Below are 25,545 nucleotides of genomic sequence, written 5' to 3' on the forward strand. Positions count from 1 at the left end.
GGTAGTACACCACAAATTCTCACCTTACTATCAAGTTTTTGCTACTAGAGCAAATTCACGGTAGAGCAAATTCATGGTAGTACACAACAAATCCTTAGCTTACTATTCCTAGGCTAATGGCCAAGCTGAAAGCACCAACAGTGATATCTTGGTCACGAGCGTGAAGAAGTGAGCATGAAGTGTTGCAGGGAGGCTTAGGACTAAAGCGTGGAGTGTGGGAGGTTTATTGGAATCGTGCCACATGGCAACACCCACCACTGTTGCCATGTGGAGAGTTTGCAATAAAGAATTTATAGGAAGATAGATGTACAGAATTTAAATATACAAAGTCAGCTGCCCATACGAATAGATAGATAGATATGAGACGAATTACATCGAGTAAGTCTGGATTTGGATAGGTGTGGATAAGGTGTGAAACGTATAAGTAGATCCGAGAGAGAGAGAGAGGGGGAGAGAGAGAGAGAGAGAGCGAAGCATGGCTGTGGCTACCTATTGCCAGCCTCGCCAGTTTTTGTCGGAAACATCAGCATCAATTCGCTCAAAGTCTCACAACAACCATGGTCACCTTGCTCAGGAGCTGGCCTCCTTAAGGCCTCTTCCAGCTTTCCCTTCCTTTGCGAGACCTTGCTCTACCAACAACCCACCCTGTTTCTGGGTAAGTCAATTTTTGTCCATATTATCCCAAAAAAAAAAAAAAGCTGGGTAGGGAAAATCAGCACAATTCCATTCATGGGTCTTGAGTGACTGATGCTTTCGTTTCTGGGTTTTGGGTGTGTGTGTGTGTGTGGGGGGTGGAGTTGCCCAATAGAGTAAATCACTGCGCTCCCAAGACTTGGCAGAGCAGATGAAGGAAATGGCTGCAGCTGAGAAGCGTTGGCGTTCTCAAGTACAACTGAACTCTCATCAGCATTTGCTTGCATCTTAACTTGGATCCCTAATCACTTTATTATCTTGGATGTTTCCCTTTATCTGCCATGGTTTTTTTAACATCATCCATGTGCCCTTTGCATCAGGTGCGTGATGGAAAAGTGAAAGCCATTTCGCCAAAGCAAGCAGGTTATGCTTCCCAACTCGCAGAATACTGTATCCTCGATGTGCGTCCATCAGTAGAGAGAAACAAGGTAAGTAACTTATCATAATTGTGATGGAAAATCGGTCCTTTTTGCCAGAAGTTTCCTCGTCGAAAAAGTGTGCCAGATAGTCAAGTCAGTAAGCATGTCTCTCATTTGACAGCATATCTCATAGTACACTTCGATGCATCACTTCTCCAGCAAGGACAAAGTTTGCCTTATTTTCACTAAAGTGATTGCAGTTCAGAGTGAGTGTTTCAAGTAGTGTGCTCCTCTCTGGCTTACATTTATGTCAATGTTGATCTGGTCTCTATTTCGATTCAGCTGGCACTCTGTCAAGATGGTATATTGTTCTTCGTCAGATGCAGGGGACCCCAAAAACACACCTTGCAGTTGGGGACTTCTTTTAACGCACAATGTAGGAACTTGGCAAAACAAAATTCTTTGAAGACGGGGACCCTCTCAAGAAATAGTATATTTCTCTCTCTGTCATCGGAAGATAGGGACCCTATACATTTGAACAACACGATTCTATGTAAGTGGGGGAAGATTGTCATTGGTCAGAGTGCCTTGTCCCATTGGATTGGATTGAGGCAGGTAGAGCAGGGGGCATACCATTGGAGGAATGAACATGCAGGGTATGCACCACCGAGGACAGGGGAGCACTACTTGTCTACTTACCTAGTCTGCTATGAGATTTGAGGGAGATTCTATTACTTCTTCAGAGAGAATTTGGCCCGCTTTCACCAGTGATGCATTACTTGTTAGAGCTGCACCATCACAGAGAGTCCGTCCTCAGAGACGGGATCAGATTTTAGTTAGACTTCTAATACAATGTCTTTAACTCTACCAGATGACCAAATTGCTAATTAGTTTTGGTGTCACCAAAGAGAGCTGAGAGATGAAGGGTGATACATGACATCTTGCTAGGGTATATACAATACTTGAGATTTCGATTAGCATTTTCAGAGATAAAAGTGCTTCATGCTGAAATGGAGGAAGAGTGAGTTCTTTAGATTGGACTTCCCTTGGACTATTACGAGAGAGGAGTCTTTATTAGACTTTGGGCAGTTCTTACCTGCCTTGGTGGACAAAGAAATTGGATGATTGCTTTCTGGAATCAAAGTATAGCAAAAAAAAAAAAAACTTGTATGGCATATCCAAGTAAACCTTTATGGCGTGGATGCATAGGTAGGGCATCACCACTGTTGGAATTGTTTTTCTGTTGGGTGTTATTAACTTGTAAACAAGTGAGTTATTTGAGATCAAAAAGTGTGTTGGTCATGGTGGATTCAAGATATGACTCCCAAATTCATGGTTGAGTGGGTTCTACAATCATATTAGGAAGATCTGCCAACCAAATTCGTTTCGTGGATTTGATTTGGTCATAGAGATTGAGTTTGGTCTCTTATCATTCTCTGCAAGGCTTGTATAAGGAGGACCGATATGTTTCATAGAATGGTGTATGGTTCATGGATGGAGTAAGTTGTCATGTGCATGAAATGCCATGGACATTCTCAGAGCTAATCCAGAAGGGGCAGCCAAGAAAAAGACCAGTAAAGCTAGGATTTGGAGCACAAGGTACAGTGTGGACTTGGAGCAAGGCTTGGAGGATTTGGAAGGCTCAGTTGGCTGCAAGAAAGTGGAGTCGGCTGTACCAGAAGAGGTCGGCTGTAGTAGCAGGCGCTTCAGTTCATGGAGAGGCGCAGCCCGACCAGCATTTATGGAGTCCAAGCCCAGTCGGCTGGTCCGACAGCAGTCAGCCAGCTCTTCTAAGTTCAAGAATCCTATAAAAGGCATAGTTTGCTCACTGTGTAACTCATTCAACTCTTTAGGAGTTGGGTTCAAGTTAGGGACAGATTTTGGTGATGTTCACCTTTTGTATGAAGACAGCCTAGGGCTGTAGAAGGGTACCTTTTTGTACCATATGAATTATACTGAATTTCCAACATATCTCTCTCTCTCTCTCTCTACTCTCCCTTCTGTCTGAGTTTTTGCATTAGCATGTTCTTAGTAGTGTTAAGGGCTGAAAGAAGACTCCCAGAGCTTTCACGTGTTACATTGGTATCAGTGCATCAGGTCAGCAAAGCTAAACACTGATTCAATCCCATATGATGGTGTCTAGGTCCAAGGTACATGAAAGTACACGGGTACGAAGCCCAAGGCAAGGAACACAGGAACAGGAAGAGCTCCCAGGAGGTTTGTTGGTGGTGTTCCACAAAGCCAGAGCCAGATAGGTTCTTGGGCAACGGTCCCAAGGGAGGATTATCCTCCAAGGGGTGATGTGAGTGCCAGACACATTTCTCAGGAATGAAGACCAAGACACTGTTTAGAGTTAGGGCAGGAATGGATTGGGGACTAGTGTCATGACCCTGTGAAAATGGAATAGCACAAGTGTGGGCATGGTGGTTGCTGAGCAAAATAAATATTAAATGATTCATATTTGGGGTGCCCGGACAAAGGGAATGATGTGTGGACATCCTTAAGTGTGAAGGGGGACCAAGGACATTAATATTATTAATGTTTGAACCTTGGGGTGGCCCCTAGGCCTAAGTGGCCCCTAGGAACTTTAATGAATTTTAAAGTAAGGGGCCTAGGATATTTTTGGAGAGAGGGACAACTCTACTTTTGGAGTTACACGCATCTCTCTCTCTCTTGCTTTTTGGAAGGCGTGCAAGAAAACCTGCGTGGAGGAGAAAAGAGCCTGGTCGACTAGCTGCGTGGGGGAGTGAGGGTTGCTGGTTTTGCTGTGAAGAGTGCAGGCTGCACTGAATACAGACCGTACAGTCCACGTGGAGGCTACCCGTAGAGTCGGTTGTAGCAGGTACAGTCGGTTGTTGCAGGTTCAGGAGGCGCAGGCAAGTATGGACAGCTGGTACAGTCGTACTGTTGGTGGCTATACATAATAGGTTGCAGGTGCTGCTGTACGACAGCAGGTACAGACAGTTGGGCATCATCTGGTTCAGGCGGCGCAGGCGCCCAGAGTCCAGATAGCAGGCGGGCAGATTCAGGCGACTGTAGGTACAGTCCGCACAGTCTTGTACGGAGTCCGGGCAGGTACAGTCAAGTAGTGCTGACCTGTACGGACAGGTACAGGCAGAAACAGTTATGTTCAGTCCTGAACAGATTGCAAGTGGTGCATCTCCAGCTGTAGGTGGTGCTTTTTCAGAGTATATTTGGTGCATCAGTCAGGTGGTTGCAGGGAAGAGAGTACAGACAGTCTTTGTCAAGTACAGACTGGTACGATCAGTCCCACGGGTGCAAAACCACGCATTGAATTGGTAAGCTCTGAACTTGTTCATCTTTCTTTCTTTCCACTGGCTTATGTTTGCAGCAGAGTTGTGTTATCTGGCCCCTTGTGAGAGGAGGGGTATGGCAGTTTGAAGGGTGGAAACAGAGAATGGACAGTGGATGTATATGTGAACTGAGTCATGGAACCATGTACATGGGATATGCCAGATGTGTGCTCAAGGCTGCCCTGCTGAATTGTCTTGGTTGATCAGAGGGAAGCACAGTGTGTTGCTTTTGTGGGACACAGATCTGTGTGTGAATCCTCTGTGCTAACAGGTCTTGAGGGCTGCCAGATTGGACATACAGGTTTATTCTCCTGGCTGGTTTTGTTGTACTCAGCTTTACATCTCATTGAATTTGAATAAAGAAATACCGAAAGGGACGCCAAGCTTTGGGGCCAACAAGTGTCGATTTCATTTCAGTTTTGGGGCATTCTAGCTTCAATTAATTTTGTTATTTATTTGGACTACAAGTGGAAGGGTGACTGCTAGTCTACCGCACTTTGGTTTCTACCAGAGGCCGGTTTCAAGGTTCTGTTGCCGGGACCCATCATCAACTTTCTTAAGGGGGTGAGCTCGTGGTTGACTCGAGAAAAGTCGTTGCTGAAAAATTCAGCAGCATGTCTGACACAAAAGAAGAATATTTTTACAATGAAGAGGAAGAGCAAGAGACCTCTCCTGAGAGAAATGAATCTGAGGATATTCTTGCAGGAGAACAGGTTGCAGATGATGAACAATATGAGGATGTAACACAGCCAGAAGATATGCCTAGTAAAGAGGAAGATGATACTCAGTTTAAAAATCGTTTGGCCGGTGTAATGGATGTGTTTATGCGAGAAGTTTGCTGAATTTATGAGATCCCGTTCTGAGCCTGAAAAAAAGAAGAAGAAGAAGGTGCATTCTAAGAACCTACCTCAGGGTCATAGTGGTGCCTTCCCACAGGATCCATCTTTTGGACAGTTTCCGAACATGCAACATCATTTTGGTGCTTACGCACAGAGTTCCTTTTTTGGACAGCCATCTATTCCTCAGCAGTCTATGCATCCAGGTTATTTTGGTGGTGGCTCTGTGTTCCAATCCATGACTGGGGGTTATCCTCAGGGAGGCATGGGTATGCTAGGGACTTTTGGAGCAAATTTTCAGCCTGGTATGCAAGGGAATATGTATGGTGGTATGCAGTCCGGAATGCAAGGAAATATGTTTGGGGGCAGGCATGCAACCTGGAATGCAAGGAAATATGTATGGGGGCATGCAACCCGGTATGCATAATGATATGTTTGGAAACATGGCTGGAATGTATGGCATGCCAGGTGTGGGAATTGGTAATGTTGACCCTATGATGGGCATGAATGCTGGGGGTAGCAATCTTGTGAAGCCACTTCCTTACGATAATCTAACGCCTATGGGTAAGGCGAAGGATTATAAGGAAGGGGGAGCTGCTGTGAAATTTGATACATTCAGTGGGGCCAAAGATAAGTTAAAGGCACTTACCTTCTTACAGCAGTTTGATGCTGCTTTTTTTGGTGGTAATTACACGGAGTCCTCTAAGGTGAGAAAAGCTGCGACTTTTCTCAAAGGCAATGCATTGCAGTGGTGGTCTACTCTTCTTTTGCAGGGCATAGCACCATCTACTTGGGTACAGTTTAAACAGGTGTTCTCTTCCGTATGGCTCACATCTACTTTTGAGGTGGATGTAATGACAGCATGGCACAAGTTGGATGCATCAAAGTATGAAAATCTTGAAGATTACAATAATAAGTTTTGGGAAGCTTTACTCCCAGTTACTTCTTATCGTGCAGTGCCTTTGTCTGAGCAGGTGGAGAAGTATTGTTGTGGGCTGCCCAAGGAAGTGCATGACTATTGCATCAAGACTCGAGTAACAAATATGTCACAGATGATAGAGAATGCTATGACAGCAAATGCGTTACTCACTGGAGTCTCATCTGGATTTAAAGGCACGAAGAACTCAAGCAAGAAATCTGAAAAGTCAGGGCATGCTTCGCGTGATGCAAAAGGGTCTACAGAGAAGCGATATAAGAAGTTGCCAATGCCCAAGAGAACTCCTGAGGAGAGACAGGCTTTGATGGATGCTCGGAAATGTTTTTACTGTACAGAGGAGGGACATATGTTTTTTAATTGTCCCAAGAGAAAGTTCCAAAAGGACTCTGACACCAAAGGAGAGCCCAAGTCAAAGAAACCTAAACCTTTTGTAGGGTTAGTTCCTGATCTTGTTGGGGAATAGCCAGGTGGTGAAGAGACTGAGTTGTGCAGGGCATGGGGCAAAGTGAGAGATCAAAATGCCTTGATATTCTTTGACACAGGTGCTAGAGCCAACTTTATTTCATCGGATTTGGCTGGCCGATTGGGGATTCGTGTAGAGGAGATGGGGCCTTTATATGAGGCTAACATGGCTTGTCCTGGGTATGCAAAACCCGTCACTCCTATTATTGGGAAGCTCAGGCTTCATTTGCAGGGTTATGTGGACAGCGAAGAGTTTTTCATCATGCCACTTGATGGATGTGATGTTTTGCTAGGTATGCCATGGTGCCACAGAGTACATGCGGTGGTGGATACATACAATAGGAAGATCACTTTGACTCATAGAGGGAAAGAACATGTTTTGGATGTAAAACTTAAAGGGGAATCTGTTCCTATTGTATGAGCTTCGGCAATTTCATCAGTAATGAGAAAGCATCTTTCCGCGTACTTGATTTGATTTATGTAAAGGATGCAAAAGATGATGAGTCTAAGTCTAATTTGTCTATGTTAGATAAGGACAGGACTGATTTCTTATGTGGGTTCCAAGATTGTTTTTCCGAGTCATTGCCAGGGGAACTTCCTTCGGAAAGGCCAGAAGATTATGCCATTGATCTAATTCCTGGTAGTACTCCACCAAATAGACCGCCGTACCGTGTTAGTGCAGCCCAACAAGAAGAAATTATGAGTCAGGTACAGGAGTTGTTGAATAAAGGGTTGATACAGCCTAGCTCATCACCCTTTTGCTCACCTGTACTCTTAGTGCAAAAGAAGGATGGTTCTTGGGGCATGTGTATTGATTACAGGGCATTGAACAAGAATACCATCAAGAATCGATTCCCCATTCCGAGGATCGATGACATTTTGGACCGCTTACAGGGCTCCACAGTCTTTAGTCGGATTGACTTGAAAAGCGGGTATCATCAGATACGTATTAGACCCGAGGATGTGCATAAGATAGCATTTCGAACCACTTTTGGATTGTATGAGTTCTTGGTTATGCCCTTTGGTTTGACAAATGCACCTGTCACATTTAACAGAATGATGGACAGGATTTTCCGGCCTCATAGAGCGTTTGTGGGCACATTCTTTGATGATATGATTGTGCATTCACAAACTGAGGAGGAGCATAGAAGGCATTTGGCCATTGTGTTTGCAGAACTCCGGAACCATAGGCTGGTTATTAATGGCAAGAAGAGTGAGTTCTTCTTGCAAGAGATACACTTCTTGGGGCATATTGTGTCTAAGCATGGAGTCTGTATGGATCCATCAAAGGTGGAAGCAATTCTTAATTGTTCAGATTTGAGGACCGTGCATGATGTACGCAGCTTTCTGGGATTGTGTTCCTATCACAGGCGGTACATACGGTATTTTGCTGAAATTGCTTCGCCCCTTCATGCCTTAACAAGGAAGGCAACTCCGTTTAGATGGGCTGATCAGGAAATTACAGCCTTCAAAAAGCTTAAAGAAAAGCTTACTTCGGATCCAGTATTGGTATTACCGGACCTCCGAAAGGCTTTTGTTGTCCAATGTGATGCATGTGGAAACAGCATTGGGGCAGTTCTCATGCAGGAAGGACATATGATAGCCTATGAGAGTCGAATATTGCAGGATGCCGAGAAGCATTTACAGGTTTATGAGAAAGAGATGTTGGCTGTAATTCATGCTCTTTCTACATGGAAACACTATTTGCTTGGGGCTGATTTCACTGTGCAGACAGATCATCAGACCTTGCGTTATTTTCTCACGCAAACTAAGCTTTCAGAGAAGCATATGCGATGGGCAAACTTTTTGTCTATGTTCCACTTCCAGATTGTGCATGTGGAAGGCAAAAAGAATGTTGTGGCAGATGCTTTGTCACGCAAGCCACAGGTCTCAGTAGTTTCACTTGCTTATCATCATGAGCTTGATGAAATGAAAGAGCAGTATGCCCATGATGAGGACTTTGAAAGGTTGTATGATCAGATGTCTGAGGGTTAGCGGCATGAGCACTATACTCTCAGAGATGGGTTTTTGTTGATGCATGGTAGACTGTGTTACTAGGCAATTGCGACTCAAGGTTATGATTGAAAGTCCTTCTCCACCGTATGCAGGTCATAGAGGAATTGACGCCACGGTAAAAGCAGTGGAGACTTTCTTTTATTGGCCAACCTTGAGAAGAGATGTTGATGCTTTTGTTAGGCAATGCATCGTATGTCAGAAGGTAAAGTTTGACCGTCAAAAGACACCAGGGTTATTACAGCCTTTACCTATTCCAGATAGACCATGGGAGAGCATTGCCATGGATTTTATATTTGATCTTCCACGTACACAAACGGGGAATGATGGCATTTGGACTATCATATGCAGGTTCAGTAAGCAGGCTCAATTCATTCCCGTGCATAAGACGATCAAAGTTGATCATATGGTGAAGTTGTTTACGGTGAACATCTTCAAGTATCATGGCTTGTCTACGTCTATCATTAATGACCGTGATCCACGGATGACGAGTTTATTCTGGAGAGGGTTGTTTGACAACATGGGTACAACTCTCAAGTTTTCATCTTCATTTCATCCACAAACAGATGGTCAATCGGAAGAGGCTAACTCTACAGTGTTAGATCTTCTTAAGTGTTATGTGTCAGAGCACAAGCAACAATGGGAAAAGTATCTTCCTTTGGTGGAGTTTGCATATAATAACACTGTCCATACCTCGACGGGCAAGGCGCCTTTTGAGATTGTGGAAGGAGGGAAGAAGGTACCACCCATTTTGCACACAAAGGATAAGATTTTTGAGGCTGATCAGTATGTGGAGAGTATGGATGAAGCTCATCGGAGAGTTAAGTTGGCACCAGAAAACTCAGCAAAAGCAAAAGAAAGTAGCAGACCGTCACAGACGTGCTTTAGAGTTTGCATTGGGTGATTGGGTGCCGGAAGTTGAGGAACTTGATGAGGTTCTTATTCCAGAGCAGATACTGGCACATAAGGAAAGAAAGGTACGAGGTAAAGTTTCCCGTCGCTATCTTGTGAAGTTCAAGAACTATTTACCGATGGATGCGAAGTGGATGGAGGAAGGTGACTTAACAGATTCACCTCAGGTTTTGCAGCTTTATCTCGATGCCTTTGAGTTGGAGCCGACTCTTGTTATGGCTCATTCAGGTTCAGCAGAGCATGGGTCTGGAGCATTGCCTGATGCTTAAGAGGGGGGTAGCACCTCCACTTCCTTGATACAGACAGGCTCAGATGACATCTAGAGGTCGCTTGGTGCAGTTTTTGTCTCACCCGAAGGTACTGATGGCTGACAGTACATCTGTTTATGGGACTTCTATGATATATGTGTACTAGTCACATTGGATGTTGTGGTTGTGTATGGTTCACAGTGGTATACAACTTGGACTACTACTACACCATTGGTTTGCAGTGAATGTTGTTACATGTGCATGGCTTAGAGGGATTGGGACGTTGATTGTACATTTCACTTTGAATATTTTGCTATATCACCAGATTGCAATCGAGGACGCTTGCCATTTTTCAAGAGGGGGGTATGTCATGACCCTGTGAAAATGGAACAGCACAAGTGTGGGCATGGTGGTTGCTGAGCAAAATAAATATTAAATGATTCATATTTGGGGTGCCCGGACAAAGGGAATGATGTGTGGACACCCTCAAGTGTGAAGGGGGACCAAGGACATTAATATTTTTAATGTTTGAACCTTGGGGTGGCCCCTAGGAACTTTAATGAATTTTAAAGTAAGGGGCCTAGGATATTTTTGGAGAGAGGGGCAACTCTACTTTTGGAGTTACACGCATCTCTCTCTGTCTCTTGCTTTTTGGGAGGCGTGCAAGAAAACCTGCGTGGAGGAGAAAAGAGCGTGGTCGACTAGCTGCGTGGAGGAGTGTGGGCTGCTGGTTTTGCTGTGAAGAGTGCAGGCTGTACTGAATACAGACCGTACAATCCACGTGGAGGCTACCTGTACAGTCGGTTGCAGCAAGTAAAGTCGGCTGCTGCAAGTACAGTCGGCTGTTGCAGGTTCAGGCAGCGCAGGCAGGTATGGACAGCTGGTACAGTCGTACTGTTGGTGGCTGTACATAACAGGTTGCAGGCGCTGCTGTACGACAGCAGGTACAGACAGCTGGGCATCATCTGGTTCAGGCGGTGCAGGGGACCAGAGTCCAGACAGCAGGCGGGCAGATTCAGGCGACTGTAGGTACAGTCCGTACAGTCCTGTACGGATAGGTACAGTCAAGTACTGCTGCTTTATCAGAGTATATTTGGTGCATCAGTCAGGTGGTTGCAGGGAAGAGAGTACATACAGTCTTTGTCAAGTACAGACTGGTACGATCAGTCCCACGGGCGCAAAACCACGCATTAAAATTGGTAAGCTCTGAACTTGTTCATCTTTCTTTCTTTCCACTGGCTTATGTCTGCTGCAGAGTTGTGTTATCTGGCCCCTTGTGAGAGGAGGGGTATGGCAGTTTGAAGGGTGGAAACAGAGAATGGACAGTGGATGTATATGTGAACTGAGTTGTGGAACCATGTACATGGGATATGCCAGATGTGTGCTCAAGGCTGCCCTGCTGACTTGTGGGTTGACTACCATGAGTACATAACATGCACGTTCCTAAAAGGTGAATTTGGGCATGTTCCTGGATTCATCTAGGTATATAATTCAATCATATTAGTGGACATGCAGATTTCACATTTTGACTTTTTCGTCCGAGTTGTGGCCAGTTGATATTGTGCTTATTCTTTCTATCTTTAGCGGTGCATTTTCCCTATCAACTACTTATTTGTTGTACTAATTCTTTCTATTTGCTACTTCCCTTAGTGCTAGGCTTCATTATGGCCGAGTGTGCCCTGCATCTCCGGAGGTTTGACAGAAACTCAGTACGAAGGGCTGTGTGAATATATGCTCTTATGTGTGTGTGTGTGTGTGTGTGTGGAGTGCATGTATGAGAGCATATCTTGATATAGAGTTCTACACTCACTATTGGGCACTGATGACGTTAGTGGGGATGTCGTAGTATCTAGTCCATACTATGCATAATGGAGTTGATAGTCATATAGTCTTGTGGGTTGACTACCATGAGTATATAACATGCACGTTCCTAAAAGGTGAATTTGGGCATGTACTTGGATTCATCTAGGTATATATATGTTAGAATTTTACATTCAAGTTTGCCATTGATGCCAAGTCAACAGAGGACAATGTGTGACCCAGGGTGGCACATAATATCTATTGAATCTGTGATGAACGGATGTAGTAAATTGCGGGTGGATCACCTCAAGCTTGCCATAGTCATGTGAATATTCTGGTGGTTTGTGGATCAATATACCTAGATGGAAAGATTTTGTTCAACCAAGGTGGAACGAGAAAAAAATCTCTAGGAGCTGCTTGGTGATGGTGAGAGCACACTGAGGTACAAGTAAATATTCAACCATTAGTTTCTATTTCCATATCAGCTAAGGAAATTGTGAGAAATCTGTGCTACTGCTGTAAATCTGAAAACAGAGAGTAAAACAGCATATATGTGTAGACAATAGATTGCAGATGATTAAGAACCTGAATATGAATGAAGGTGCAACACGAGGGAGGCCCGTGAGTGTTGGTATGTACAATTTAGGGCTGAAATCAGAGATGAAATGATGTGGGAATGAGGCACCTATTTATATAGGTCCTCATGAGCTGGTCGGCCAGGTCCTACAGGCTGACTTGGTCAAAAATCCATAAAATAAGTAAAAATTTGCTTCTAAAAATGGTGCAAAAAATAGCAGATAAATATGCAATGCATGGCCTTATAAATGGGCGAGATACAAGCATGTAGGGAGTCCATCTTGGGATGAACAATATTTCCAACACCACCTCTTCGTCGCTAGATGGGCGGACCAACGCCTGAACTAAGGCCTCCAAAGAAGCACAAGGGAGCGGTTTGGTGAAGAGGTCTGTAATGTTGTCCTTGGTAGAACAATACACCAAGCAAAGAAGACTAGGTTCAATCCAGTCCCGAACAAAATGATAATGCACTTCAATATGTTTGGATTGACCACGAATCACCGAGTTTTGTGCCAAAGCAATAGCACTTTGGGAGTCTGAGAAAATTGTGATAGGAGAATCTTGTGCACAACATTAATGTTTCAGACTCTGATGAATCCACAAAGCTTCAGTCATGGAGAGAAGGTAGGACTTATACTCAGCCTCAGTAGATGATGTAGCAACAATCCTCTGTTTCTAAGACTTCCAAGAAACCATTCCAGATCTAAGTAGAAAACAATATCGAGAGGTAGATTGCCGAGAATCAACACAACCAGCCGAATGAGCACGTGTGAATCCCACCAAATCAGAAACACTAGAATAAGTGATACCATAATTGGATGTGTCACGAAGATACCGAAGAACCCGCAAAGCAGCTTGCCAGCGAGACTATCGAGCCGTAGAGAAGAACTGACTGAGAGTACTCAAGGCACAAGAGATATCCGAACGAGTGTTGTTGAGGTAGAGCAATGAACCAACCAACTGCCCAATACTCAGTAGAATCAACCAAAGGAGAATATTCTTCCTTTGAAAGCTTGGAACTAGGATCCATGGGACAAGAGAGCATAGTACAATCTGTCAAACCATAAAGAGAAAGCAATTTGCGCACATACTTTTCTTGAGAAATAAAAAATGCAATCATCGCGTTGCCATACTTCAAGACCAAGAAAGTAATGAAGTAATCCAAGATCAGTCATCTCAAACTACTGTGAAAGTTGAGACTGAATATGAGTGACCAAGTGAGAAACAAATCTTGTAAGGATGAGATCATCCACTTGTAGCACAATGATACAGATATCACCATCAGAGAGAAAGACATAAAGGTTTGAATTTGGATAAGCTCTGTCAAAGCCAAGTGCAATCAAGAAGGCATCAATCTTCTGATACCAAGCATGGGATGCCTGTTTGAGACCATATACAGCTGTCCGCAATAAATAAACATGATTTGTGTGTCCCTGAATCTCAAATCCAAGCGGTTGCTCAACATATACCTCCTCTAAATCTCTGTTTAGAAAAGCAGATTTAACATCCATCGGAAAGACAGGCCATTCAAAATGAGGAAAGGCTAAAACAATCCGAATGGTGGTATACTTGGCTGTAGGTGTGCAAATGTCTCATCAAAGTCCTCGCCAGCTTTTTGAGCATAACCACGAGCAACAAGGTGAGCTTTGTACTTATCCAAAGTACCATCAGATTGATACTTGACTCTAAGAATCCATTTGACACTAATGACCTTCTGATGTAATGGGCATGCAACTAACTCCCAAGTTTTGTTCTGCTCGATAGAAGACATCTTGGCTTCCATAGCCTGCCGCCCATTGCGGCAAAGCAAGAGCCTCCTCTGGAGACTCGGGCTCATCAGTATCCTGAAGGGTACTCATTAGAGCATAATTCACGGTATGATCAGAAGTAGCAAGCAGAGAAGATCTCCGAGGTCCGGAAGATGGAGCAGATGCTTGAGAATGCAATTGGATGTCAGAAAGGCCAGAGTCCTCTAATAATCCCACTAGAGTGGACCAGACTTCTCAAATCTGAAAGAAGAAGAGGAAGGTACTGTTGCAAAAATGGATGTATGTAGGACAACAGTGGATGGAGAAAAAATAGCCAAATGTGGAGAAGAGAATGGAGAGGCTGCAGATACTAGTGGAGAAGATGCAGGAGGCAATTCAACTCTATGCAAGGGGCTGGACACAGCAGATACAAGGGCTGAAACAGAGGGTACAACGAACTAAATTGGTGCTAAAGACATCGGAGTCACTGCGGGTGAAGAAGCTCACTGTGGTAGATGAGAAAACTCTCCAATGTCGGGTGGAAATGGGTCCAAAATCTGCTCAGAAGAAGACATGGAAGAAGAATCAAGTCCAAATAATGATTGAACCAAGCATCTTGAGATATGATAATATCCTCCACATCCGGATCCCAAAACCGGTATCCTTTGGATCTCAAGCTATAGTGTGTGAAATCATCCGCTTGGACTTAGGGGCAAGTGTAGTCGACTTCTTATCTAGGACATGTACAAAAGCAACACAACCAAAGACACGAAAATGTGATACAGATGGCTTATGTCCAGAAAATGTCTCCTCCGTTGTCAACCTATCAACCGCCTTCGTGAGCGAGTGGTTTATGAGGTAAACAGAAGTAGCCACAACTTTTCCCCAAAATGCGGGAGGAAGACCCATAATGATGCAATAAAGATCTCGCCATCTCCTTCATGATCCGATTTTTCCTCTCAACTACTCCGTTATGTTGAGGAGTATAAGGAACTGTTGTCTGCCGTGGAATACCTTTCGATGCAAGAAACTCATCAAAGGGTACAAACTCACCACCATTGTCAGTCCTCCAGAATGAAACCGTAGAGTGAGACTGATTCTCAACCATAGCTATCCAAGTCCTAAAACTGGCAAAAGCATCAGACTTCCAAGCCAAAAAACATACCCACACTATCCGAGTAGAATCATCCACCAAAAGCATGAAGTACTTAGCCCCTCCAAGGGACTCAACCTCCATAGGTTTAGCCAAGGCTGTATGTATAAACTTGAGCTTTTGTGTAGCAGCCCGATGTGTAGCCTCCTCTAGAAAAGCGTCTCTGTGATGTTTGTCCACATGCAAGACGAGCATATATGTGGTTGTAACACGCGGAAGCTTTGGGGGTCTTCTTTCAGCCCTAAACACTCTTGGAAACATGCTGATGCAAAACGCAGATATGAAGAGAGAGTAGAGAGAGAGAGATATGTTGGAAATTCAGTATATTCATATAGTACAAAAAGGTACTCCTAATCTACAGCCCTTGGCTGCCCTCTTGGAAAAGGTGAACATCACCAAAATCTGTCCCTAACTGGGACCGTAAGGACCCAACTCCTAAATGAGTTGAATGAATAAAACAATGAGCACACTTTGCTATTTATATGGTTCTTGGACACTTGGTATACTGGCCGACTGCTGGTCGGCTAGTCAAAAATACATTAAATGCTCTTCAACATAGCCCGACTGGACCTCTTCACTTTATGATGCGCCTGCAGCCCGCCCTTGTCCTCTAGTTCAGCCGACCACACTCTGCGAGCAGCCGATAGCCTTCCTTTCTCCTAACGCACTGACAGGACATCCTCTTCATGCCCTCTAGGCCTTGCTCCAAGTCCACACTGTCCACTTCTGTATCTTGTGCTCCAAATCCCTAGTTCTAATGGTCTTTTTTTGGTCGCCTCTTCTGGATAATCTCTGAGAATGTCCATGGCATATTCATGCACATGACAGTGGTAGTTGTCGGTGCTTATGTAAACCAAGAACTAGCTGTTGGGAATAATTTTTTTGCAAATTAGAAACAGGTACATGACCAAAGTGTGAATGCCACAAAGAGGTCTCATCAATGAAGACTAAGGCATGAGAAGGAGAGAATAATTGATGGATATGAGAATCGGATGAGAGAATCCGAGGAGAAAGTGGTGATTTTGTAGAGGCCTCCATTGTGAACTCCATTGGCCACAACCTGGCCACAACCGAGAGTGTCTTTCTGTCAATGACCTCAACCACCTCATCATCAAAATAAACTCCAAGTCCCTTCCGAGTAGCCATGTGAACTGAAAACAAGTTCTTTGAAAGCCGAGGCACACGTAAAACTTCATGGAGAGTAGCTAAGGAACCAAGAGAAACATTACCAATACCAAGAATCGGTAAGGAAGAGTCATCTCCAATGCGAACCGAAGAAGAGAGCGGCTGGTAATCCTCCAAAATATGTGAATGTTTGGACATATGAGCGGAAGCACCGTTGTCATTGACCCACTCAACCTCTGTCGGTGTGTCACTAACCTTTGTGGAAGAAGTTATATCTGTGATCACGAGGAATGTATCCTGTGGAGAGGTAGGGGGAGGATCTGGAACTGCCAGATATGCCACTTTGGCATTGCTCTCGTCCTTCACCTTTTCCTTGCCTTTGTTCTTATCAGAATCCTTGTCAGAATCTTGAGAGTTATCTTTGGCTTTGTATTTGGCTTTGGCAACCCAAGAACTGTCACGTTGAGCAAAGCATTGTTCCTCCGTATGGTTTGATCTACCACAAAAAGAACACTCCAAGGTTTTGTTACCTTTGGCCTCTGTAGCATCCTTCTTGCCCTTTTCTTGGGCAGCTTTGTTGTTGTTGTTGCGTCCTCATCCTCCTTTGTTCTTGCTCTTATCTTGGGCAACAAAAGCAGATTCCTTTGCCTCTCATCAAACACTTGTCATGTAGATAACTCAACTTCTTCAAAAGATGGAAGAGGCTAGCGAAAGTAAATATGTTCTTTGAAAAAATCAAAAGAGGGAGGCAATTTACCAAGCAGCTTGTGGATCAGGTTGTTGATTGAGCTCCCATATTCTTCAAGTTGCCGCTTGATGCGAATAAAGTCACCAATCTTATCAGTGATATTGTAAGATTCACTGATGCGAATCTTCTCAAGATCCGCCTCCAGCTTGGCAATCTTCACGGAAGAAACAACACCAAACCTCCTGTGAATCTCAAGCCACATCTGTCAGGCATTATTCCTTGTAGTAATAAAGTGTGCCTGTATGGCAGGAGTCATGCAATGAATGATGATGAGGCGTGCACGATCCAAAACTCCCCAAAAAGATGGATCCACCAAGGCAGGGTGTCATAACTGATGTCCAAACACCAGCATCATCAAGTAGCAACTGGGTATATAAAGACCGAGTATGATAATTGGTGGCTGTAAGCTTCGTGGAATCACTGATTTGGGGAGGAGTGTAGGATGGAACATGAGAGAAAGAAGGGGACAGGTTCTGTGGGAGGGGAGAAAGAGGGAGAGGGTACTGATGAAGTGGTAGCCTCAGAAGTGGGGGATAGGATTCCTTGGGAAGAGAAAAGAAGTCCAGAGAAGTTAGAATATTGATCTCCAGAAGTCATATCCTCCAAACGTAGAATTCTCCTCTTCAAATGGGACTAGAAGCAGCTAGACCTCCTCTAAAACTGAGCACAGTTAGTATGAGGATGAAGAAGAAAAACTAGAAGAGGAGAAATGAAATGGTTCTCCAAGGTTCAATGGCACCACGGATGCTGAAAACACAGCTCTGTGAAGAGTAGCACAGCTCGATTGAAGAAAACGCAGCACCACTGAGAAAACACAGCTTTCTGATGAAAAACGCAGCTCCCGGATGAAAACGCAGTTCCCAGACCTGAAAACGCAGGTCTTTATGTGCTGAAATCTGTAACCAACAGGTTCTTGAAAGAAAACGCAGGTCCTAGAGCAGTTCTAGGCGCTGATACCATGTGAGAAATCTGTGCCACTGCTGTAAATCCGAAAACAGAGAATAAAACAGCATATATGTGTAGACAATAGACTGCAGATGATCAAGAACCTGAATATGAATGAAGGTACAGCACGAGGGAGGCCCGTGAGTACTGGTACGTACAAGTCAGGGCTGAAATTAGGGATGAAATGCTGTGGGAATGAGGCACCTATTTATAGAGGTCCTCATGAGCTGGTCGGCCAGGTCCTACAGGCTGACCTAGACAAGAGTCCATAAAATAAGCAAAAAATGCTACAAATGCTCCTAAAAATGGTGCAAATAATAGCAGATGAATATGCAGTGTGGGGCCTTATAAATGGGCCAGATACAAGCATGCAGGGAGTCCATCTAGGGCTGAACAATATTTCCAACAGAAATACTTTGCAAAGAGACAGGTGGGTTTTGTTGGGAGGGTGGGGTGTCCTAGCCATTCGGACGCAACAACACAGTGTCTCATGTACATGGATGTTTTGTGTTTTCATTCCTTTGCTTAGGCGAATCATTGCCTTATTTGATAACCACTTCCTTAAGACACCTAACAACTCCACTCCCCTCTATGGATCATTCTGATCCAAGTGAGAATTTGCAAGCCATCTCCTTAGAATTAAGCTCAAACTAGAGCAAATAGTGACTCTTAAGCAACTAATTCAGTTTCCCTTACAAGAGATCTTTGCAGATTTCCACCATGGATTTCACTCAAATCTAATATATCAAAGAGCACGGAAACAATTTTGCAGCAAGCATTGCACCAATGTATGCAAACTTAGCAAGCAATAGACATTCTTCCTCCTAATAGGCTCCCAAAAAAACAAGCTTGTACATCCATAAAAGCATCTAATTTTCCCACTTTATAACCTATGGATTCTAAGAACTTCATGTTCAATTGAGCATCCTCATCTATAAAAACTTTAGTTTTGGGCACTCCTTCACGCCTTGTCTGGCAGTCCATAGTATCAAGTGTGCTATTAACGCGGTGTCCAAGCCCAGAAGATCGTTTCTCCACTGAGGAAAGGGAAACAACTGTGCTTTGGTACCAATGTAATTCACCTTGCTAGATGTGAGCACGTATTGGGCACTGTCTCATATATAACAATCACTCACTTAACGAAATGGACACAGCACAAAAATTAAGAAAGCTGAAAACTGAAAATTGCGCATGTGTGCTACATTGGGGCTAGAACCTGGACCAATCCCTCCTCAATACCAAGTATATGGAGTATTTTATTTGTACAATGTTCCACGGGCTAAGATAGCGAGATTCGCCATAAACAAAGAAATGAATACAAAAATCAAACAGTGTTTGTCGGAGAAGAATTCCGTTGAACAACAATTCCTTGTCCCCTCACTGGAGAGAAGCAATCACGTCCTTGGTATTCTAGGTCCACACACGACACTGGTGTGCCCATATTTGTGCCTGGCTTGCCCTCTCACAACGTGGGAATGCTGGAAATGGAGAATTGGCATCGGTGGACACTCCCGGGTACGATTTCAAGCACCGGTGACGTTGATGATGATGTTGGAGCACGAGGGGAACTTTCAGCTGACCATGAATGCCTCCCACGGGCTCAAAATAGACAGCACCAAAATTGTATTCAACACCTAGAGGAAAGGCAGCTATAAAAAAAAATCAGGACGGCCAGTGGAGAACGGCTGCAAAGGACTGCATGTTTAGTGTATGGGCTGCTGACATGGCTAGTCGTGCAACAAATTATGTGCTGGCTGAATTGTCACGTGGTGAGTAGTAGAGAGAGTTGCCTTGTGGCTATTGATCCCCAAAGTGTGGTTGGAATTGCGATCCGTTGAGTTTTGCACCAGTAGTGAACAAAAACGATGAGCAGGAGCTATGGCGATTTGATGATTTGCTTCCCAGGGAGATGAAAATGAGTTGTGCATGGATTATTAGTTGCCCACACCAAACATGTCATGTGCATGATAAATGCCATGGACATTCTCAGGTGCTGGTCCAGAAGAGGTAGCCAGATAAAGAGTATAAACCAGACTCATTTCTCAGGAATGCCAGACTCATTTCTCAGGAATGAAGACCAAGACAGTGTTTAGAGTCAGGGCAGGAATGGATTGGGGACTGGATGGAACAGATGCATAGATTTATTCAGAGTCAGAATGGTGTTGGAGAACGGGCCGGGCTTTCAGAGGAAAGGGTTGCCAGGGATGGATGGATGATAAAGGGACTCCGGGAAAAGATTTGGGATGATGACAGTCATCGAAGAGCAGGTTGGAATCCCGTCATCAAGTTTAGTTGAGGGGGTTGTCATGTGCATGATAAATGCCATGGACATTCTTAGGTGCTGGTCCAGAAGAGGCAACCAGATAAAGAGTATGAACCAGTCAAAGATAACTAGAACTAGGATTTGGAGCACAACGTGCAGAAGTGGCAGAGTTGGACTTGGAGCAGGGCATGCAAGAGGTGGAAGGGGTGCTGTAGGCTACACACGTGGAGTTGGCTGTACCAGATTCAAGCGCCTCAGCGTTTTATGGTGGATGCCCTGTCGGTTGCATGGAGAACTGCGCCTAGGCATTTAATGCACAGTGGCTGGCCGACTAGCAGTCGGCCAGCATTCTAAGTGGTCAAGAAGGCCTATAAATAGGCAGTTTTGCTCATAGAAGAATTCATTCAATCCTCTAGGGATTGGGTCCTTAGGGTCCTAGAGTAGGACAAGATTTTGGGTGTTTACCACCTTTTTTTTAAGGCAGCCTATGGTTGCATCAGATTGTTTCCAGTGGTGTTTTAAGGCTGAAAGAAGAATCCCAAAGCTTCCGCGTGTTACATTGGTATCAGAGCGTTAGGCTTAGCAAAGCTAAACACTGATTCAATCCCATATGATGGTGCACAGGTCCAAGGTACAGGAAAGTACATGGATACAAAGCCCAAGGCAAGGAACAAAGAATTGGGAAGAGCTCCCAAGAGGTTTGTTGGTGGTGTTCCACAAAGCCAGAGGGGATGGCAGTTGTGTGAGCCAGATAGGTTCTCGAGCAACGGTCCCAAGGGAGGAGCCAAGGGGTGATGTGAGAGTGCCAGACTCATTTCTCAGGAATGAAGACCAAGACAGTGTTCAGAGTCAGGGCAGGAATGGATTGGGGACTGGATGGAACAGATGCATAGATTTATTCAGAGTCAGAATGGTGTTGGAGAACGGGCCGGGCTTTCAGAGGAAAGGGTTGCCAGGGATGGATGGATGATAAAGGGACTCCGGGAAAAGATTTGGGATGATGACAGTCATCGAAGAGCAGGTTGGAATCCCGTCATCAAGTTTAGTTGAGGGGGTTGTCATGTGCATGATAAATGCCATGGACATTCTTAGGTGCTGGTCCAGAAGAGGCAACCAGATAAAGAGTATGAACCAGTCAAAGATAACTAGAACTAGGATTTGGAGCACAACGTGCAGAAGTGGCAGAGTTGGACTTGGAGCAGGGCATGCAAGAGGTGGAAGGGGTGCTGTAGGCTACACACGTGGAGTTGGCTGTACCAGATTCAAGCGCCTCAGCGTTTTATGGTGGATGCCCTGTCGGTTGCATGGAGAACTGCGCCTAGGCATTTAATGCACAGTCGGCTGGCCGACTAGCAGTCGGCCAGCATTCTAAGTGGTCAAGAAGGCCTATAAATAGGCAGTTTTGCTCATAGAAGAATTCATTCAATCCTCTAGGGATTGGGTCCTTAGGGTCCTAGAGTAGGACAAGATTTTGGGTGTTTACCACCTTTTTTTTAAGGCAGCCTATGGCTGTAGTGGAGGTACCTTTTTGTACCATATTAATATACTGAATTTCCAGCATATCTCTCTCTCTCTACTCTCTTTCCATATCTGCGTTGTGCATCAGATTGTTTCCAGTGGTGTTTTAAGGCTGAAAGAAGAATCCCAAAGCTTCCGCGTGTTACATTGGTATCAGAGCGTTAGGCTTAGCAAAGCTAAACACTGATTCAATCCCATATGATGGTGCACAGGTCCAAGGTACAGGAAAGTACACGGATACAAAGCCCAAGGCAAGGAACATAGAATTGGGAAGAGCTCCCAAGAGGTTTGTTGGTGGTGTTCCACAAAACCAGAGGGGATGGCAGTCCTGTGAGCCAGATAGGTTCTCGGGCAACGGTCCCAAGGGAGGATTATCCTCCAAGGGGTGATGTGAGAGTGCCAGACTCATTTCTCAGAACGGGCCGGGCTTTTAGAGAAAAGGGTTGCCATGGATGGATGGATGACAAAGGGACTCCGGGAAAAGATTTGGGATGATGACAGTCATCCAAGAGTAGGTTGGAATCCCGTCATCAAGTTTAGATGAGGGGGATGTCGTGTGCATGATAAATGCCATGGACACTCTTAGGTGCTGGTCCAGAAGAGGCAGCCAGATAAAGAGTATGAACCAGTCAAAGATAACTAGAACTAGGATTTGGAGCACAACGTGCAGAAGTGGCAGAGTTGGACTTGGCGCAGGGCATGGAAGAGGTGGAAGGGGTGCTGTAGGCTACACACGTGGAGTCGGTTGTACCAGATTCAAGCGCCTCAGCGTTTTATGGTGGATGCCCTGTCAGCTGCATGGAGAACTGCGCCTAGGCATTTAATGCACAATCGGCTGGCCGACCAGCAGTCGGCCAGCATTCCAAGTGGTCAAGAAGGCCTATAAATAGGCAGTTTTGCTCATAGAAGAATTCATTCAATCCTCTAGGGATTGGGTCCTTAGGGTCCTAGAGTAGGACAAGATTTTGGGTGTTTACCACCTTTTTTTAAGGCAGCCTATGGCTGTAGTGGAGGTACCTTTTTGTACCATATTAATATCCAGCATATCTCTCTCTCTACTCTCTCTCCATATCTGCGTTTTGCATGAGATTGTTTCCAGAAGGCTGAAAGAAGAATCCGAGAGCTTCCGCGTGTCACAAAACATTGGCCACATGGGTGGTCACCCCTCACTATGGGGTGGCCACCTCACGCAATGGTGACCAGGTTGTCCAAGCTGAGTGTCCCCAAGTTGGGCCTTGGGCATTTTATAAAAATGTCTACCCATTTTAAAGGAATGTGAACTTGCAAAGGTTATAAACATTACAAAGCATTTTAATAAACTAATAGAAGAGTTTTTGAGTGCACTTACCACGTGTTCATAGGCCACAAAACCCGTTAGAATACAAGTGCACGGTTCATGGGTAGGCATCCCAGGCCCGTGAACTGAACATTCATAGTGCCACACACGAAAACAGTTGACGCAAAAACAATTTCAAACATGCAAACTTGTGTGCATGTGCACTTTGTTATGAGCAAATCTCCCGGTTATGGAACAAGTACAACACTAGCATTTCTAGCCACAAGTTTGGCACATCGGAAAGTGCGGAGCTGGGATCCCTTGCACTCGGATCCACAAACTGGCCACACACGGGCACAAGAAACTGAAGAGAACCATTTGGGTGGCCACATGGTGACAACATTGTACATACAGGGTCCGCATAGTACATTAGCCATGTTTCTTTAGTCACAGGGTTTTTGTCTATCCATGTTCTACAACGTTCAGTTTATACATGGATCAATTGTACTACCTTTTGCTCATAGACCCTTTTGGGTCTTCAATTGGCATGGAATCCGTGGATACTTTTTTTCTTTCTTTCTTTTCTCTCCACATGTATTCACATGCTTACTATGATTATGTTGATCATGATGATGATGCGATAGACATATAGCTAGCCTATCCTTTTTAATGAGTTTTTATAGTTGCTTTGAGTCTTTTCCATGGATCAGTATCACATGGAAACTTTGTACTACTATTTGGTCTCATAAATCCTTTGGGTCATTTGTAGATGTTTAATATAACTCTCTTTCTTTCTTTCTTTTATCGTAATAGCAGATATATTACCAAAAATTACTTTACAAATGGCCACATGGCTGCCATGTGATGTACTAGCTTTCCCTCACTAATTACTCCGAACCATAGGTGTGGCTCGGAGTACCCTCATCCAATATATAGCCATGTCATTCTCCACCAAATGAGCTAACCGCAAGGAAGAGACTTGCCATAATAGTAGCCCTTTTATACGACCTATGTGAGCTGTAATACCCACTTTTGCATCAAATATGAAGGCATTCCTAGTTAACCAGATATGCCACAAACTTGTCCACTTGAAAAAATGAAAGAAAATTGAATGTTCTAGGTTATCTGGGCCCATTCGAAATCTTGCTAAAAATCTAGACTTTAACCCTTATGGGCCTATTTGTCAACGGAATCCATATGTGAGAAAGGACCCACACCTTCTTTGGCACCGGACATGAAATGAAAAGATGCGGGCATGTTTCCAAGCATGTAGTACAAAAGACACAATTACCAGAAGCAATCCGGCGCTTTCGCAAGTGGTCCTCTAATGGTGGGCCTCCAACTAGCATGTGCCATAACTCTCTCTTCCTTAGTGGCAATCAAAGGAAAACATGTGGTTTTGAGGTACGCAGATATGAAAGACAAAATTAAAGTCATGAAGCAAACAAGGTCACTTAAGGGAACGAAGGTGTGGATGGCAGATGAACTCACAGCCACACAACTAAAAAACAGGAAACAAGAACTCAATAAAGTATACGAAGCAAGGAAACAAGGAAAATGGGCAGTCTACCGTAGAGGTAGAGCTGTTATTGCAGATTTCAGGACAACCAAACATGGTAGTAATGAAGAGTAGCTACTAGAGAAATCCTTCATGTTATCTAGGATTCTCCTACGGTCATGTAGGGAATTTGAACTATTTTTAGTTTTATCTCTATTTTCATTTTGTTGCCCCCGAAGTGGAATGTAATCACATGGATGTATCTGATTAGTCCTATAGGTCAGATGTGGCCTCTAAAGGACGTTAATATAGCTTTCTCTCTCTCTCTCTCTCTCTCTCTCTCTCTCATCCTCATGTCAATGTGCATTACACGTGTGCATATCATTTATGGCTTCTCAAGCATCACATTTCAGAAAAAGCAGTTCCAAGTTTCAATCTTTCTATTGTTTCTTGTTTCAGGCGTGGGTCAAAGATTCATTATGGATCCCAATCTTTGATGCTGACAAGGGATTTGAACCAGAAACTCTATTGAAAAGGTTCTCAAATTTCACCATGGGTATGTGATGCTATGTTTTTTATTTCTATTTGATTAGGAGAGTATGCAAAAGCAATTTTATAAGCTTTATGTAATGCCATGACTGATTGCTGGAGTCGGCTTTTCCTCTTGACTATTGGGGCTTAACATTTGGGGCTGCATATGATGGGGACCACCTTGGGAAATAAAATTGTAGTCCCATGCAAGCTTTTTTTAAATTTTGTCAATTCTTTGGCCATCTCATCTGCATGGTGACACTCTGTCTAGAGTGTCATGTAAGCCCACCTGCCATATTATCAAGAAGAGGGCTTCTTAGTGTGAAGTCACTCTATGGTTTTATCTTATAGTTTTCATTTTTGATGGCTGGTGTCAAGTTATTTTAACTCTGTCTCCAAGGGTATGAGAGCTAGCTTCCACTCGCACCTGCTAACCCCTTGAAGCTTGAGGCAGGCTGCAGGCACATGGCAGCTCTTGATTCATGCAAAGTGCAGAATTTGAGGCTGTTTCCTTAGGCTTGTCTCTTCATAGTCAGGCTTGCAGCTTTGTCAGGCTGCATGCTAGATGCACCTGGCTATGCCCTCCCTGT

General features: G+C 44.2%; 1 protein-coding gene across 1 annotated transcript in view; it reads left to right on the forward strand.

Annotated features, from left to right (window-relative positions):
* Positions 1–424: 424 nt before the first annotated feature.
* Positions 425–25,545, forward strand: part of LOC147630728 (Rhodanese/Cell cycle control phosphatase superfamily protein) — a 34,172-nt gene continuing 9,051 nt past the window's right edge. The window contains exons 1-4 of the mRNA XM_086810699.1: positions 425–655; positions 809–886; positions 1,014–1,121; positions 24,884–24,980. Coding sequence (XP_086666825.1) covers positions 476–655; positions 809–886; positions 1,014–1,121; positions 24,884–24,980 — 463 coding nt within the window. The 5' untranslated portion in view covers positions 425–475. The remainder of the gene's footprint in view (positions 656–808; positions 887–1,013; positions 1,122–24,883; positions 24,981–25,545) is intronic.

This window comes from Cibotium barometz, chromosome 16, assembly GCF_041138505.1.
Source record: "Cibotium barometz isolate CiBa-2024 chromosome 16, ASM4113850v1, whole genome shotgun sequence".
NCBI lineage: Eukaryota > Viridiplantae > Streptophyta > Polypodiopsida > Cyatheales > Cibotiaceae > Cibotium > Cibotium barometz.